Source organism: Lethenteron reissneri, chromosome 72 (assembly GCF_015708825.2).
Source record: "Lethenteron reissneri isolate LAM-NWPU_2019-01 chromosome 72, ASM1570882v1, whole genome shotgun sequence".
NCBI classification, from domain to species: domain Eukaryota; kingdom Metazoa; phylum Chordata; class Hyperoartia; order Petromyzontiformes; family Petromyzontidae; genus Lethenteron; species Lethenteron reissneri.
Window position 1 is genome coordinate 7,371,909 of NC_083850.1, and position 18,553 is coordinate 7,390,461.

General features: G+C 44.4%; 3 protein-coding genes across 5 annotated transcripts in view; 2 read left to right on the plus strand and 1 right to left on the minus strand.

Moving 5' to 3' along the window:
* LOC133361399 (oocyte zinc finger protein XlCOF6-like) overlaps positions 1 to 18,553 on the minus strand; it is a 140,145-nt gene that overhangs the window by 20,665 nt on the left and 100,927 nt on the right. The gene's annotated exons all lie outside the window — the stretch shown is intronic.
* LOC133361377 (oocyte zinc finger protein XlCOF6-like) lies at positions 5,877 to 17,828 on the plus strand. Of its 3 annotated transcripts, none has more exons than XM_061580303.1 (3): positions 5,877 to 5,964; positions 8,849 to 16,325; positions 17,226 to 17,343. In XM_061580303.1, exon 2 carries the CDS (start codon positions 8,859 to 8,861, stop codon positions 11,025 to 11,027), a length of 2,169 nt encoding a protein of 722 aa, XP_061436287.1. In that variant the 5' UTR covers positions 5,877 to 5,964; positions 8,849 to 8,858; the 3' UTR covers positions 11,028 to 16,325; positions 17,226 to 17,343. The 3 variants fall into 3 exon arrangements, with proteins under 3 accessions (XP_061436287.1, XP_061436285.1, XP_061436286.1); XM_061580301.1 differs by lacking the exon at positions 17,226 to 17,343 and adding an exon at positions 17,704 to 17,828 and having other exon boundaries at positions 5,923 to 5,964; positions 8,819 to 16,325; XM_061580302.1 differs by having other exon boundaries at positions 5,923 to 5,964; positions 8,819 to 16,325.
* LOC133361378 (zinc finger protein OZF-like) overlaps positions 17,702 to 18,553 on the plus strand; it is a 43,577-nt gene continuing 42,725 nt past the window's right edge. Inside the window, exon 1 of the mRNA XM_061580304.1 lies at positions 17,702 to 17,828. The gene's annotated coding sequence lies outside the window, so the exon portion shown is untranslated. The remainder of the gene's footprint in view (positions 17,829 to 18,553) is intronic.

Here is an 18,553-nt window from a genome sequence, read left to right on the forward strand (position 1 = left end):
CCACGCACGCTGAAGTTTTGTTAAACCCTGAGCTCATTGGGAAATACAGGGCGGGCAAAAACGTGGACAGTGCTCCCGTAAATGACGCGCGATCGAATACAAGGACAGGGTTGCATTGAAGCGTGATCGGACAGTACAAAAACAGACAGCAGGGACACGCCCTGAGGAGCGCAGGCGTGAGCCTTTGAATGGAAAATATCCAAGGGAAACCAAAATGTATGTGGATCGGAGTGCTAAAATGGAGACGAATGTTCATGACATATCAGGAATGGTGTTGGAATCTAACACACTCGTAAAAACAAAGAGGGCAACATTACGAGGCACAGAATTAAGTCGACACACTGACTCGGCAAATGTGCATGTAATCGCAGAGAGAGCGAATGCCACAAACCAAGTGTCAAAGTGGGTCGTGTGCGCGAATTCTGGTTACGTGCAGCACAATTTTTCACCACACACTCCCACGACGCGAGAGAGTGAGAGAGGAAACTACAAAAACGAACCCGAAAACCGTGATCAAATTATCAAAGTGATAAGTGGTAAACCAGGCAACATGAGGAAGGTAACGCATAAATGCGTTCGAAACCGCTACCTAGCGTTTCCCAGGATTTAACAAAACAAAAATGAATGTTCGTCAGAGTTATGATGTATGAGAACCGATGTAACGCAATATCGATGTTAACGTGTTGTTATTTTCTTGCTTAATTCAAATGTAACCAGGATTTAACAAAAACAAAATGAATATTCGCCGTAGTTATGAGGGATGAGAACCGATGTAACGCAATATCGATGTTAACGTGTTGTTATTTTCTTTGCTTAATTCAAATGTAACCAGGATTTAACAAAAACAAAAATGAATATTCGCCGGAGTAATGATGTATGAGAACCGATGTAACGCAATATCGATGTTAACGTGTTGTTTATTTTCTTTGCTTATTTCAGATGTAACCAGGTTAAGATGGTAATACGTGCACGCGCGTCGTAAGAAATAACCGCCGAGAGTAAGGGCGGCTGATGGGATTCATGACATAAAAAGGGGGCATTACTTTGTTTGAAAATTCGCCAGTGGCCAAATCGACCCCTGATAATTTTCAAACGGGCGGACTGTTGTGTATGTACCCCCTTTTTATTTATTTTTTAATATTATTTTTTTTTTTAAGAATTATTCTGCCAACATAGATAATATCGTTTTTTTAATAGACGCGGCCACGTGGGAACGAACACGCCCCCACACTTCCACAGAGGCCCCCACACTACCACAGATGCGCGCACACCTCATTTCAAAGGAAAGAGGACATGAAAGGGGGGGGCAATAAGGTAATAAACTCCCCTAAATTCACACAAGAGGAACAAGGGAGGGGGGAATTGCAGGCGGGGGGGGGGGGTCAGCAGGACATCGTTTTGTTAAAAAAAACCACAGAACCAGGCACCATGGAGTAAGAGATAATTATATTCTGAACAAAGATAAGCCGGGATATCAGATTAAATAATCACAAGAAGTCAAATAATAAGTACGGAATTAAAGTAGAAGAGGAATCAAGGGCGGAGAAGGCTCTCAAAATTAACCAAACACAACAACCCATGGGAAGCGAGCAACACGGCCGCCTTTGTCTTTCCGAGAGGATCTCCACACGCAGGCACAAAGCTAGGAAATGACACCCATAAAGGGGGCAATGGCTCAAAGGAAATTAACACGTCTTCGAATAAATAAGCGCATGCGCCGGTCGTGCTCCCACCGTGGAAACAACCGCCTTTGCTCCCCACACACGGACAACACGCACGCGAAACACCCGGACGGTACACACACACGGACGCAGATGGTTCAGCCCACAGGAGGTTTTATGACACAGCCTTTGACAACTCGGGAAGCCGAGTGGAATTTCCAGATATAAACCGAAGAAAAATCCATTCAAGCAGATATCTTCCGGGCTTCGGCTCCAACACACATATCATCCGGGCTACGAGCCCATCTTCGCTCCACCACAGATCTTCACGAGCTCCGGCCTACATCTCATCTCGTCTCCGGGCTAAGGCCCCACCATGAGTTCTCCAGGGCGACAGCCATCCTCCTCGTCGCCGCCAACGAAGAAGCTCCTGTCATTCAGAATGACGAGGGTCGCGGAGTAGCGACGCGTAGCTACAAGCCGAGGTCTGCACCACCTGAGAAGAATCGCTACCCTGAGTCGCAGAGCTGCGAGTGAAGCCAACAAAGACGCCAACGTCCACCCTGCCACGAACGAAGCATCGCTCCTCGTCAGAGTGTACGACCAGCGAACAACCCGCAGGAAAGGCGGAGATCGCTGAACGAGCGCCAACTTGCGCCACCTTGCGCCACCGTGCGCCACCGTGCACCACTTTGCGCTGAACGTGCGCCACCATGCGCCACCGTGCGACACCGAGCGACAACGAGCGACACCCAGATCGACCAGCATCAACCCAAACCGACTCGTCATCCCGCCGTGGAGAAAAAGAGTCAAAGTCTTCTGAACGAGCGCCGCCGCTCACCTCACAGCGGAGAAAGTCTCAGCTGCCGCTCGCACAAACAACAGAGGTCGTATCGCTCCCCACATACAGACTCAAGAAACACAGAGAAAATCTTGTCAAACCAGTTTCCTTTGTCCCAGAATCTCGCCGAAGAGTTAATTAAAACAGAGCCAGATTCGCTCTCGCGCCCACACGCCCTCACCCACCATTGTATCAAACATTCCGTTAAAAAGGATTTTAGACTTGCCGATGAATCTATTGACATATACTTTCGCCTCTGGGATACAATAAGTGCTTTTTATTACCGCCATATGAAGTGTGTCATGCTTGTTTTCAAACTCGACCAGTCGCCGATTGTGATCGATACAGGGGCGAACTAATGAGATGCCGGGTAGGAAAAGTAGAGGTTACAATTGATAGAAGTGTTTTTAGTCATTCAGTTCGTTAAATGCATAAGTGTTTATTCATTCATTTTAGTCAAATGCATAATCTCGTAATTGCATAAGAGTTTTGGTTATTCATATTAGTTAATGCATAATTTCACAAATGCATAAGTGTTTATTCATTCATTTTAGTCAAATGCATAAGAGTTTCGTTATTCATATTGCATAATTGCATAATTTCACAACTGCATAAGTTTTTGTCGTTCATATTAGTTAATTGCATAATCTTGCCCATGAATTATTGACGCATGTTTGACCTGCATGATAGAATGTCGCGTGCTTGTTAGAATAAAATTGTTATCACAGAAGCATATTGAGTGTTCTTTCCAAGTCCATGCAAAACCATCTTATTCATAAGAGCTGTATCCTGCGATGAGATATGAAAATGGAGACCTAAATTATTATAACACACACTAGGATAATCGGGAAATGAATCTATGATAATCGTGTTATCCTGATTGATAACTCTGGATAAACGAAACTAAGCAAATTACCATAACTGCACACATTAACATAATCGCAAGCCTCCGCATAAATTACTACGATTATCTCCGTGATTATCATAATTTATGCATATAATTACATGCATTATCATAATTTATGCGTGTTAATACACACACTATCATAATTAATGCGATTTGCGCATTTTTCGGAAAATTATTAATTTTATTATTTTCATCAAAATTTCATAATCCAACACATACAACAAACGGCACCCGTACCCAGCGTCAGCCGGGTGGGAAATCAGGCGAGGCCGGAGGCTCTGCACGGTGCTAGGCCTCGACACCCACCACACGACTCTGAGGTAAATTCATCAAAGTTTCACGTCCTCTACAGAGTGGTGAGGGAGGGAGAGTGGTGAGGGAGGGAGAGTGGTGAGGGAGGGAGAATGGTGAGGGAGGGAGAGTGCTGAGGGAGGGAGAGTGCTGAGGGAGGGAGAGTGGTGAGGGAGGGAGAGTGGTGAGGGAGGGAGAGTGGTGAGGGAGGGAGAGTGGTGAGGGAGGGAGAGTGGTGAGGGAGGGAGAGTGGTGAGGGAGGGAGAGTGGTGAGGGAGGGACTCAGCCTCAAAACGAGTAACTGGTGTGGCGTATTAACATCGCCACTGGGGAGACAAAGGCGGCCGGGCGTGGTGGATACAAGTCCCGGGCGAAGCCGGGTAGTACAGCTAGTAAAGAAGTTAAAGTGAGGTCATGGTTTGGGCGCAGGCCTCAGATGTTCCATGATGTTTCATCAGTCACGTTACGACATGTTTTTTGTATTGTTCGTGCAATTTGTTAAATTTACTTGAAATAAATGCTTTGCTACCTGTTAAAGGCCAAATCCTTTCATGTAATGATTTTTACATGTCATTTATATTAGTTCACACAAACACTCCATCCATCTGTTCCTGGCCCGGCGTCTCTGTCAAATTTTAGAACCCATTGTGGCCCGCGAGTGAAAAAGTTTGCCCACCCCTGTTCTAGGAACTTGAATTGTGAGAAGAGACAAGACGTTGGGAAATGAGTGACAAACAGTTACTCACCAGTGACTCACGGCCTACCCGTACACGGCCACACCAGGGTCGCAAACGGGTACCCGTCCCCGTCTGGGTACGGGTAGCCGGGTATCGGGAAGGGTACAGGTATCGGGTACCCGGTTGCGACCTCTGCTTTGAATGCAGCCACTTTATCTGCCGAATTGAACCGAGTTGTCGATCTCCCCTGAAATGACAGATTGAGTACGTTGAGCAGGCTGAATATGTCACATAAGCGAGCAAGTTTTGCGACCCATTCGGTGTCACTGAAATGTGCTGCCAGTGTTGACTGTTTTTCTAAAATATATCTCTGGAGTGGCTCTCGCAACTCAAAAACTCTGGCCAGTGATCTACTTTTAGAAAGCCATCTCACTTCTGTGTTTTAGAGATGATATGTGGTGAGCGCGCTGCGCTACGAACCCGGCGACCCGAGTTTGATTACCGCTCACGGCCACCACGATTATTTTTACTTGTCCTGGGCTTCCCCTAGGTCGACTCAGCCTCAAACGAGTAACTGATGTGGTCTGTGTGAACATCGCCACTGGGGAGACAAAGGCGGCCGGGGGTGGTGAATCCAAGTCCCGGGCGAAGCCGGGTCGTCAAGCTAGTCTTCTATATATAAAAGGAAAATTTGTGAATGTGTTGTCTGTTCAAAATGTTTAGCGTACTTCCCGACATGCAACAAACTTGAAATTTGCCATGTGGGTACTTTGCAAAATGTACACCATGCACAAATTATAAAAATACCCTTTTGTATTTTAGGGGGGGGGGGGGGGATGACCATGAAGTGTGTGGCGAGAATCGATATCTGCTGAGCGTTTGTGGTATCGATTTAACGGGAATATTCCGATTCTAAAGAAATCTACAACCTTCGATTCCTTTGCGTGATCTAAAGAATCGAATCTTGATGCGCGAGCGTAAGTTTATTTTCCACCGCTCGTTTGGTTTTGTTTAAATTTATTTAAATTTTATTTAAATTTTTATTAATGAGATAATCATTAACAAAAATGCATTTGTATATGTTATGTTTTTAATTTTTTTTGAGAAGTTTTTCAATAAATGTTTCCCCCGGGCAACGCCGGGTGCTTCCCGCTAGTACCTAATAATGAAACTGAAACGACTCTTTGGTTCCTTCGGTAAAGTCACGTATAAAGATAAAATAATCAATGAAAAAAGTAGTATGCTTTTATTTAATTTATTATTTTATCTTTATACGTGACTTTACCGAAAGAACCAAAGAGTAGTTCCTGCAGTCACGACAGCTTAAAATTAAGATTTAAACTGAAGCTATCAATTGGCGGTTGATTAACATAATGAATTCATAAATGCAATCGCTAGTTCATTGCGACGGGTTCAGCATCCACTCAACACTGGGCATGAGCCCGTCTCATTAACATAATTTATTCAGTTACACCGCCGCTCGTTGGGGGAGGGGATTGTGTGTTGAACCCCGCAAGTGACGTCATGTCACCTCCTGCCGCGTGACGTCACGAGCTGCTACACCGCGCTCGCTCTCACAGATCCGAGGTGAGAAGTTAACATCGTGGTTGTTGTTGTCGTGGTGGTTGTTGTTGTTTGCCCAGGTAGAGCCTCTCTCCGTCTCTCTCTCGTAGGGATATCAATTGAGTAGCAGCGAGTATGGAATCGATGTCCAGGTTGGAACATTACAACGCGGAGCCTAGCCACGCGGGGCCTTGCCTCCTGCCCTCGCCTGATTGCATTTGCTTTAATCCTCTGCTTAAGTTTAATTCGTCTTCATCTGGCTCACTACTTCATGCGACCTCCTTTGCCAGTAGCAACATATAAGAAGAGGTGTTTCCCCTTTTCTGGCAACTGAAACAGGTGTTAAGATATTCTTGGTTCTTTCGGTAAAGTCACGTAGAAGGGAAATAATAAAGTAATACAATTGTCTTGCTGTGTTTTTCACAGCTGACGATGATTGCTCGTGTTGTAGTCGAAACGTCGTGAGAATTTTTATTTAATTGTTTTTCTTCTACGTGACTTTAGGTGTGAAAAACAGCGAGAAAATTTTTGAAAAATTTCTTGCTGTGTTTTTCACACCTGACGATGATTGCTCGTGTTGCAATCGAAACGTCGTGAGAAATTTTAATTATTTCATATTTTATTATTTTATTATTTCCCTTCTACTTGATGACTTTACCGAAAGTACCAAGAATATGAATCCCTGCAGTCACGAAAGCTTTAAATAAACGCCGAACTGGAACCTTTTGCAAGGAATCTTGTCTGCATTAACCACAATATACTCGCGATCAATATGCAAACAAAACACATGCTGTGATAGTATGTGCATTATCTGTGAAACTGATTGGTCCACACCAGAGACGGCTTTTTTTCGAGCCTCGTCTCAAATGGTGTTAGACCAGAGGACAGCGCCAAAAGGCGTACACAGCACAAAGACAACGCCACCATCAGAACAATGACAGCTCGGGGTGAGCAGCTACATCATGGGAACCTCCTTTCCCAGTAGCAAAATATAAGAAGAGGTTTTACCCCTTTTATTATTTACAGATTTGTACTATTTTTTGTCTTGGGATATTTTTTCTATACGGTTTCTCCGTGTTTATTTCAATTGGTTGGACCATCTCTAGCTCCACCCACCTACCTTGATGCACCCATCTCAGGCCTATATAAGACCTTGTCTCAGCAGCTTTTTCTCTCACCTGAAGACGATTGCTTGTGTTGCGATCGAAACGTCGTGATCTATTATTTTCTATGTACGCGATTTTACCGAAAGACCCAAAGAGTATTAATTCCTGCAGTCAATAAAGCTTTAAATCAATAAATAATTATGTAGTTTGAGAAGCTCCCAATGCACTATTGGAACCACCTTTGCCAGTAGCAAAATATGATTATTGTTTTTTTACCCTTTTATCTGGCAACAAAACTGACACCTTTTTTTACGAGGAGTCATGTTTGCATTGACCACAATACCTGCGGTCAGAATGCAAAAAAAAACACAACTCTGATAATGTATGCACTGTCCTTGAAATTGATTGGTCCACACTCGAGACAGCTTTTCTTAGAGCCTAGTCTCACATGGTGTTGGACCAGATGACGCCAAAAGTCGTACAACTCAAAGACAATGTACCATCAGAGTATGAGAGCTCGGGGTACGCATTTACACCATTGGAACCTCCTTTGCCAGTAGCAAAATATGATAATTGTTTTTTTACCCTTTTATCTGGCAACAAAACTGACACCTTTTTTGAGTTGTACGCCTTTTGGCGTCATCTGGTCCAACACCATATTACCTGACCTGCAGGTATGCTGCAGGGCAGTTAATAGATATTTTCTCTGCAGCAATGAAGAGGTCTGATGTGCGACGCCCACATGAATAGGTGGAACGCTGGGTTCCTAAAACCCAGCAAGACAGGGGGGAGGACAGCTGGTTCATCTGTCAGTCATCCCTTGACACCTGGATCATTCCCATTACCTACTGTCAAGGAATCCACACTTACATGGCCTTAAATTGCACCTATCATGGCATTAGCACTGGGATAAGGTTACTTGCAATTCGTCATGAATGGTGGATTTTTGTTTAGCTATGTTAATGAAGCATGTGAAATGTATGTGTATTAGAGAGTTTATTTTTGTGGGGAGATGTGGTGCAGTTATTTCACTGCATTATGAACTCAACAATTAGTTTGATTATCACTGCCAGCAAACATGATTGATAAGTGAAAGCTTGTGGGCCTCTGTTATGTTGATTGATCTTAAATTAATTACATGGTGAAGGGAGGAAGCGTCAATACTGAGCAGATGAAGGCGGCCAGGCATGGTTCTGGACACACCACTACTTTTTACCATGCCAGTGTGTGACAGTGTTAAGTTTGTATTTGCAGTAAATTATATTAACTATTGAACATGGAGGTTAAATCAAAACAATCGCTTATTTTAGTTTCCCTCTGAAACTTTTGGAAGAATGGAAACAGGAAATTAACAGCACATATGCTGCTGAAGTTCGATCTGTTCATCCAAGCATTCAAGCAAATCTGAGCCTGGCTTCACACCTCTAAAGTTGCGATTGAACATTTATTCATGCATTACAAATATTATTCCCAACAGCCTTTGCTATGTTAGCTGAAATTTGCTTTTATAAATACTTTTGCAGCCAGAATGCCGAAATTGTGTGCTTGGTGTTTTGCGTTAACATTTATTTTGAAGATACTCGGGCGTACAGGTATATTTATAACCTTTTGCCCTCTCATTGTGTGTCTTAACAGCCCGTGTGATGAATTGGGGATAATCTTGATTAAATTAATAAATATAGACGTGTAAGTCATGTATGGCTGTGTATATATTCATTCCTCTGTGCCTCGATACTGATGAAGATGGTGTGGACATTTTTTTCTGTCTGCAGCTGATGCTTCTTCTGATGCTTCCTCTGCAGAATTGGTCTGATGGAGCAAAGGCACTCAGCGCGGCTCGGTAGACAAAGACAACAATGGGACCAGTATGCAAACAGCATGGATTGTACTGGAAATTTTACACAGGACCAGAGATCTCCAACGGGAGAGAAACCCTTCAAGTGCACTGTGTGTGTGAAGGCATTTTCAAGTTCATTTAATCTTAAAAAACACCAGAGAACACACACAGGAGAGAACCCCTTCAAGTGCACTGTGTGTGAGAAGGCATTTGCATGGTCATCATGTTTACAGATCCACCAGAGAACACACACAGGAGAGAAACCCTGTAAGTGCACTGTGTGTGGGAAGGCATTTTCAAATTCATCTTATCTTAAAATACACCAGAGAACACACACAGGAGATAAAGCCTTCAAGTGCAGTGTGTGTGAGATGGCATTTTCACGGTCATCTAATCTTAAAATCCACCAGCGAATACACACAGGAGATAAACCCTTCAAGTGCAGTGTGTGTGAGATGGCATTTTCACGGTCATCTAATCTTAAAATCCACCAGAGAACTCACACAGGAGAGAACCCCTTCAAGTGCAGTGTGTGTGAGATGGCATTTTCACATTCATCAAATCTTACAAAGCACCAGAGAACGCACACAGGAGAAAAACCCTTCAAGTGCACTATGTGCTTGAAGGCGTTTGCACGTTCAACACAGCTTCATAGACACCAGAGAACGCACACAGGAAAGAAACCCTTTAAGTGCAGTGTGTGTGGGAAGGCATTTTCAAGTTCGTCTTATCTTAAAATACACCAGAGAACACACACAGGAGATAAACCCTTCAAGTGCAGTGTGTGTGAGATGGCATTTTCACAGTCATCTAATCTTAAAATCCACCAGAGGACACACACAGGAGAGAAACCCTTGAGGTGCACTGTGTGTGGGAAGGCATTTTCAAGTTCATTTTATCTTAAAAAACACCAGAGAACACACACAGGAGAGAAACCCTTGAGGTGCACTGTATGTGGGAAGGCATTTTCAAGTTCATTTTATCTTAAAATACACCAGAGAACACACACAGAAGAGAAAGCTTTCAGGTGTAGTGTCTGTGGGAAGGCATTTTCAGATTCATCTGCTCTTAAAAAACACCAGAGAACACACACAGGAGAGAAAGCCTTCAAGTGCAGTGTGTGTGAGATGGCATTTTTACAGTCATCTAGTCTTAAAATCCACCAGAGAATACACACAGGAGATAAACCCTTCAAGTGCACTGTGTGTAAGATGGCATTTTCACAGTCATCCAATCTTAAAACGCACCAGAGCACACACACAGGAGAGAAACCCTGTAAGTGCACTGTGTGTGGGAAGGCATTTTCAAGTTCATCTTATCTTAAAATACACCAGAGAATGCACACAGGAGATAAAGCCTTCAAGTGCAGTGTGTGTGAGATGGCATTTTTACAGTCATCTAGTCTTAAAATCCACCAGAGAATACACACAGGAGATAAACCCTTCAAGTGCACTGTGTGTGAGATGGCATTTTCACAGTCATCAAATCTTAAAAAGCACCAGAGAACGCACACAGGAGAGAAACCCTTTAAGTGCAGTGTGTGTGGGAAGGCATTTTCAAGTTCATATTATCTTAAAATACACCAGAGAACACACACAGGAGAGAACGAGTTCAAGTGCACTGTGTGTGGGAAGGCATTTTCAAGTTCATATTATCTTAAAATACACCAGAGAACACACACAGAAGAGAAACCCTTCAAGTGCACTCTGTGCGGGAAGGCGTTTGAACAGTCACCACAGCTTCATAGACACCAGAGAACACACAGGCATCAGAAGAACCCCAAGGAGTGTAGTCTGAAATCGACTTGTGAAAGTCAAAGTGCTGCAATGAACCCATCCCTCCTGAAAAAAGAACCAGAAGTAAATTCCAGCTTGGACACTATGAAATGTATCAAGGTGAAATTTGAAGAGGCGACAGTGACCAGCGAAGAAGTGACAGTGAAGAGCGAAGAAGTGAAGGTAAAATGTGAAGATGAACATTCAACTCCAAAACTGGACCTTCACATCAATGGAGGCAACGTGAAGCAGGAGGAGAATTCTGATTGTGAAGCAGAGCGAGGCAACTCCCAGCAGTTTGTGGAAGTGGAGGTGTGGGTGGACTTCTTAGACAATACAAAGTCAAATGGAGAACCTGTAGATGTGTAAGCTTGAGACAATGAAGCTGCAATAGATTCACATTTGTCACAGGCCTTTAATGAAAAGAACGTGAAGTTGAACACTCCATTCCTAGGTTCAACCTGCAGAGTAAGAGCGGTCAGTATTTGCGGACCTGTGGGTTGGGTAGATCTCTAACTAGGAGCGAGAGCCAATAAGCTCCCAAGCATTCACTATGTTATAATAATATTAACATTTATATGGTGCTTGGTTAATCGCCTCAGCAACTCATCATCTCATCACAAACACTCAAAGAGCACGCCTTTTGGCGTCCTCTGGATTAACACCGTTTGATACTAGGCTCTAAAGAAAGCTGTCTCTGGTGTGGACCAATCAGTTTCAAAGACAATGCATATGTTGTGTCCTATGACTAACCACACGGTGATCCGAGGGGAGAGAATTCACGTCAAGACAGAGACACGACCCATACATCGAGACTACTGCAAGTTACAGAAGACTACAAGCGACAGAGAGTACTGCGACGGGTAGACTCCGGGGCATGGCCTCGTGATCAACAATGGGTGGTGTGTCTCGCAGAGAAGAGGGGCGAAGTGATGCTCGGTGCTGAGTTCGGCATGGACTGACAGAGTATCGCTGAGAGTTTTATTCTACATTTATCCTGATGATTTGAGTCGCTTGCATAGTCAAGGATTGCGATAAGTTGTATTGTACTAAGCTTTCACAGTTGTTCAAGAGGTGTGCGAATACAATTTACAAGTTTTGAGAGTGAGTTCCAGCTCCCACGAGCAGCTGCGATCGGCAGGCTCCGGGGAACCTGCCCCCGTGACTGGCACATCGTCAACGAGCTGCACCAGCAGAAGCCACGAGTCTACGAAATCAACGCAAAGAGTTGACTTACTGCACGCAGCAAGCTCTGGGGTGGGACTCTGCAATCAACCAAGGATGAAGAGGCTTGCCGAGTAGCAATGGGTCACTGAGTATGAGCTCGGCGCTGACAGAAGAAGTATCGCTCAAAGATATTCAATGCGGAGTGCCAGCTCCCTCGAGCAGCTGCAGCCCGAGAGATAGAGTGACGAGCAAAGACGATCAATCAACCGGGAAAAAGGGTGGAAGCCCAAGCATCGACCAAGACAGCATCACAGAGAACCAGCTGCACGCGCAACCAGGCATCGCCAGAGAGCACGGAGCCGGAGAGAGAGCGCAGCAGCGCCACCTTCAAAGACAAGCGTCGTGCCGACTCGGCTCATCCAGCAGGGGAAAGAGCCTGACCAGCCGCCCGTGAGGAAGAGGAGAGCGCCGTGGGTTCGACCCACACCCACTGACCAGCACCAGCTGTGAACCAAGACAAGAGTGAGGAACAGCGACCAGCAGACGAGCTGCGGCCGCTATCTGACGAAGGAATCATCGCGCACCACCGACGGCAAGCGTCGTGCTGACTCCTCATCCAGCAGTGGGCAGCAGCTCCAGCTGCCGCCGAGCGAGAGAGAGCGAGGAAGCTGTGTGTATGACCCTCCCCCACACTCACATACTCACCACGTATCACCCAGCGTCTGCTTGACGCGAAGAATTGATCAAGGAGACAAAACCACCAAACACACCGCACATACCGGGACTAATAATAAGAAGAATGATAAGAGTGCGTCAACTATTAGCTGATAATGAAGAACATTGCTGCCCATTGAGTCACATGGATACGGTCGTTGAGAAGTATTTTAGTCGTTCTTTTTGTTAATTTTAACTGTACCGATGAATTCATTGACGAAACTTAACGTTTAGAAACCTACGTTACGAATCCACACACTCACAGGGAGACTATTGTGTTGAAATCTTTCTTTTGATGACAGAATCTTGCCCGCGAATTTATTGACGCCTTAGCCAATTGATAAGCATTTGCTGAAGCAGGCACACTGTCGCACACCATTGTTCCTAGACATTTAGTTAATTACATAATCTACCAATTAATTAATTGAGGTCTACTTTTGCATTCGGGACATGTTTTTTTATTGCTGTTCGTATGAATATCGTCACATTTACTTTTACGGACTTTTTCCTATTGCCGTATATGCTCGCGTTACTCTGAGAAATTAACCGATTGCTCTGTTACCTTCCTAAGTTCATGCATAATGAACTTAATTATAAGAACTGTATCCTTCGGCGAGATCTGAATTCTGAGACCTGATAGAATTACACTAAAACATAATCAATAAAAGTTACAGCGAGAATCTTTGTATTATCACGATTAGTTGGAAGACATTTTTTTCACGGACCAGCGGGGGGGGGGGGGGATGGTTTCATGATGATTCAAGCGCATTATATTTATTGTGCACTTTATTTATATTATTACATTGTAATATGAAAGAATGATACAACTCGCCATAATGCAGAATCAATGGGAGCTAGGCCTCGGCAAGGTAAGGTAAAAGTTAAACGGTAAAAAAAAAAGACTACCTTTACCTTACCTTTTACCTTACCACAATACAATCGCTCTCCCCTACCTTTTACCCTTTAGCAGGTAAGGTAAAAGGTAAAAAGAAACGACCCTACCTTTACCCTACCTTTTACCCTCATCCCATACAAATTACCCGATTACAGGGAAATTACTGGGGTACAACACATGACAAAGGTGTATAACGATAAATGCTAGGTAGAGCGCTTTGTTCATATAGAATACTCTCGAATCGGGCGTTGAGGCTGTCGACGACAACGTCCTCCATATCCTCCTCGTCCCAGTCGTCTTAGTCGATGGCGATCTCATCAACAACCTGATCAAGTTCGTCATTGCCATCGTCCTCGGACGAACGACAGGCAATAAGATCCTGCGCCGATCCGGCCCAGTTATACGGAACCTTCAGGCAGCCGACGTCCCGACCTCGCTGCCTGGGTCGAGCACGTTGTGCTTCTTGAGGTGGGCTTTCCACCCCGACGCGTTCGTGTGGGTGGAAAACCACTTGCGTGTGCTCCCACGGGAGCGCATGCCGCTGCCTTTTTCGATTACTGTTCGCAGCAATCCCAAAAATGCCATTGCTGTTATCCTCGACCTCATCCTCTAGTACCTCTACCTCAAGAACGCGGACCGTCCCCATCTGGTCCGACATCAATTATCGCAAATTAAAATAGAGGCCACGGACTGTGCCACGGAGCTTTTAGCGGTAAACAAGGTACTGTAGTTACCGGGTAATTATTCGCGCTACCTTTACCCTACCGGGTAATTCTTCTGAGCTACCTTTAACCTACCTTTACCTTACCCCTTGGCATGTCGAAACCTTTACCTTTTTACCTGGTAAAAAAGGTAATTTACCTTACCTTGCCGAGGCCTAGTGGGAGCCCTGAGCCCGTTTTCCTGTAACGAGATGGTCCCATCTGGGGGGGATGGGAGACCGTGACACCCGAAGTGTGTTGCCTATGTCCAGTCTGCTACCATATTCTAGTTTTGGTTGCTGTCACTGCAGAAATCCCTGCTTCACAAAGATAGGACGTTGGAAATGGAAGCAGGCTTTTCTGTGCTTTTGTCGCAATCTCAGGATATTCCGCCTTGACTTTAATCCAGAACGTATCGAGATTTGAAGTTGTCTCAAACATACTTTTAAGGCCACCTTCATTTGCGATCTCAAGCAGTTGATCCTCTTCTAGCACAGACAAAGTCGATTCACCTGGCTTAATCACAAATGGGTCGCGGGTCCATTCCTTCCCAGTTCGGGGGTCTTTTGTGGTTGGGAAATAATGCTCAAACTCTTTTAAAAGCTGAGATAGGTTTTAATGCACCAGCTGGGAGAAAGGCCCTGGCTCAGTCTCTTTCAAAATCTCTGCTAGTGTTTGAAACGTGTCAAAAGTTCCAATGTTCACTCGTCGCCCTCATAATTCCAGTTTGGCTTTGAATACAGCCACTTTATCTGCCGAATTGGACCGAGTTGTCGATCTCCCCTGAAATGACAGATTGAGTACGTTGAGCAGGCTGAATATGTCACACAAGTGAGAAAGTTTTGCGACCCATTCTGTGTCACTGAAATGTGCTGCCAGTGGTGACTGTTTTCCTTAAAGATATCTCTGGAGTGGCTCTCGCAACTCAAAAACTCTGGCCAGTGATCTACCTTTAGAAAGCCATCTCACTTCTGTGTTTTAGAGATGATGTGTGGTGAGCGTGCTGCGCTCCGAACCCGGCGACCCGAGTTTGATTCCCGCTCACGGCCACAACGATTATTTTACTGGTCCTGGGCTTCCCCTAGGTCAGGGGTCGGCAACCTACGGCTCCGGAGCCGCATGCGGCTCTTTACAGGCTGCTTCTTGACGATATGTACAGTATGTACTCATCGTCAAGAAGCAGCCTGTAAAGAGCAGCCTGTATGTACTCAGATGCATTGCGGCTCTTGAAATACTGAATTTTGTACCGAATTGGAAAGAAATGGCTCTTCTTGTTATTTTGGTTGCCGACCCCTGCCCTAGGTCGACTCAGCCTCAAACGAGTAACTGATGTGGTGTGTGAACATCGCCACTGGGGAGACAAAGGCGGCCGGGCGTGGTGAATCCAAGTCCCGGGCGAAGCCGGGTAGTCAAGCTAGTCTTCTATATATAAAAGGAAAATTTGTGAATGTGTTGTCTGTTCAAAATGTTTAAGCGTACTTCCCGACATGCAACAATCTTGAAATTTTCCATGTGGTACTTTGCAAAATGTACACCATGCAAAAATTATAAAAAAATAAACATTTGTATTTTGGGGGGGGGGGGGGGAATGACCATGATGTGTGTGGCGAGAATCGATATCTGCTGAGCGTTTGTGGTATCGATCAAACGGAATAAGCCGATTCTAAATAAATCTACAACCTTCGATTCCTTTGCGCGATCTAAAGAATCAAATCTTGACGGGCGAGCCGCAAGTTTATTTTCCACCGCGCGTTGGGTTTTATTTAAATTTATAAAAAAATTACATTTTTTATTAATTTCATGAATAAGATGAAAATCAAAAAAAATTTTCATTTGTATATGTTATGTTTTTAAGTTTTTTGAGAAGTTTTTCAAGAAATGTTTCCCCCGGGCAACGCCGGGTGCTTCCCGCTAGTACCTCATAAATGAAACTGAAACTATCAACTGGCGGTTAATTAACATAATTTATTCATAAATATCGCTATTTCATTGCGACAAGTTCAACATCCACGCCTCATCACTGCACATGAGACCGTCTCATTAACATAATTTATTCAGTTACACCGCCGCTCGTTGGGGGAGGGGATTGTGTTCAAAGCCTACCAGTGACGTCATGTCACCGCTTGCTGCCGCGTGACGTCACTTTATAGCGGGAAGCTGCTGCACCGCGCGCGCTCTTACAGATCCGAGGTGAGAAGTTAACATCGTGGTGGTTGTTGTGGTTTGCCCAGGTAGAGCCTCTCTCCGTCTCTCTCTCGTAGGGATATCAATTGAGTAGCAGCGAGTCTGGAATCGATGTCCAGGTTGGAACATTACAACGCGGGGCCTAGCCACGCGCGGCCTTGCCTCCTGCCCTCGCCTGATTGCATTTGCTTTAATCCTCTGCTTAAGTTTAATTCGTCTTCATCTGGCTCACTACTTCATGCGACCTCCTTTGCCAGTAGCAACATATAAGAAGAGGTTTCCCCCCCCCCTTTTTTGGCAACAAAGCAGGTGTTAAGATATTCTTGGTTCTTTCGGTAAAGTCACGTAGAAGGGAAATAATAAAGTAATACAATTTCTTGCTGTGTTTTTCACGCCTGACGATTGCTCGTGTTGCAGTCGAAACGTCGTGAGAATTTATTTTTTATTTTATTGTTTTTCTTCTCCGTGACTAGGTGTGAAAAACAGCAATAATTTTTTTGAAAATTTTTGATAATTTTCTTGCCGTGTTTTTCACACCTGACGATGATTGCTAGTGTAGCAGTCGAAACGTCGTGAGAATTTATTTAATTTCATTGTTTGTCTTCTACGTGACTTTAGGTGTGAAAAACAGCGAGAATTTTTTGGAAATTTTTGGAAAATTTTCTTGCTGTGTTAATTCACACCTGATTGCTCGTCTTGCAGTCGAAACGTCGTGAGAATTTTTGTAGTTTTTTATTGTTTTTCTTCTACATGACTTTAGGTGTGAAAAACAGCAAGAAATTTTTGGAAAATTCTTGAAAATGTTCTTGCTGTTTTTCACACCTGATTGCCTGCCTCGAGCGGTGATATCAATATAGAATATATGTAAGGATGCCCCCCAATAGACTTCCCCTGGATCTCTACCAGACACGTCCCACTGGGTCGAAGACCCCAGGGCTGGCCCAGGACACGCTGGCGGGACTATGTCGCTCGGCTGGCCTGGGAATGCCTGGGAATTCCCCAGGATGAGCTAGAGTCTGTCGCCAGGGAAAAGGAGGCCTGGACTGCCCTTCTCAGCATGCTGCCACCGCGACCCTCACCAGAAAAAGCATTTTAGAAACTAACGAATAAAGCTGTGATTCTTCTTGGCCACATATTACTATGTGGATTCAGAATATTAACTTATTTAAATTACCATCTCTGCTGGCTTATACCATGAAGGCTGTCCTGCCTATGATTCATCCTCTATCCAACCAGACTTATTTTGTATTAGAAGCTTACAGATCCTGAAGATGTCAATATAGAATATAATCTTGAGTCTCTTTCGCAGGCGAGGCTGCATTTGTTTGGTCATGAATCCCGCATTCCCAGACACTACATGCTCAAGCATCTTTTGTTTGTCCAGATATTAGGGGCTGAACAGGCATGGCATTGACCAGAGAAGAGATTGGAGGATGTGGAGGTGATCGGACCTGCCGATGACTGGTGCCGGCAGTGTCAAGATTGGCCTCTGTGGAGGAGGTCCGTGAGGTATGCTGCAGGGCAGTTAATAGATATTTTCTCTGCAACAACGATGAGGTCAGAAGAGCGACGCCAACATGAATACGTGGTACGCTGGGTTCCTAAAACCCAGCAAGGTAGTGGGGAGCACAGCTGGTTCATCTGCCAGTCATCCTTTGACACCTGGATCATTCCCATTACCTGCTGACAAGGAATCCACACTTACATGGCCTTAAATTGCACCTATCATGGCATTAGCACTGGGATAAGGTTACTTGCAATTCGTCATGAATGGTGGATTTTGTTTATATATGTTAATGATGCATGTGGAATGTATGTGTATTTAAGAGTTTATCTTTGTGGGGAGCTGTGGTGCAGTTATTTCACTGCATTATGAACTCAACAATTAGTTTGATTATCAGCGACATCAAAAATGATTGATAAGTGAAAGCTCAACTGCTTGTGGGCCTCTGCTATGTTGATTGATCTTAAATTAATTAGATGATGAAGGGAGGAAGCGTCAATACTGAGCAGATGAAGGCGGCCAGGCATGGTTCTGGACACACCACCACTTTTTACCATGCCAGTGTGTGACTGTGTCAAGTTTGTATTTGCAGTAAATTATATTAACTATTCAACATGGAGGTTAAATCAAAGCAATCGTTTATTTTAGTTTCCCTCTGGAATTTTTTGGAAGAATGGAAACAGGAAATTAACAGCACATGCTGCTGAAGTTAGATCTGTTCATCCAAGCA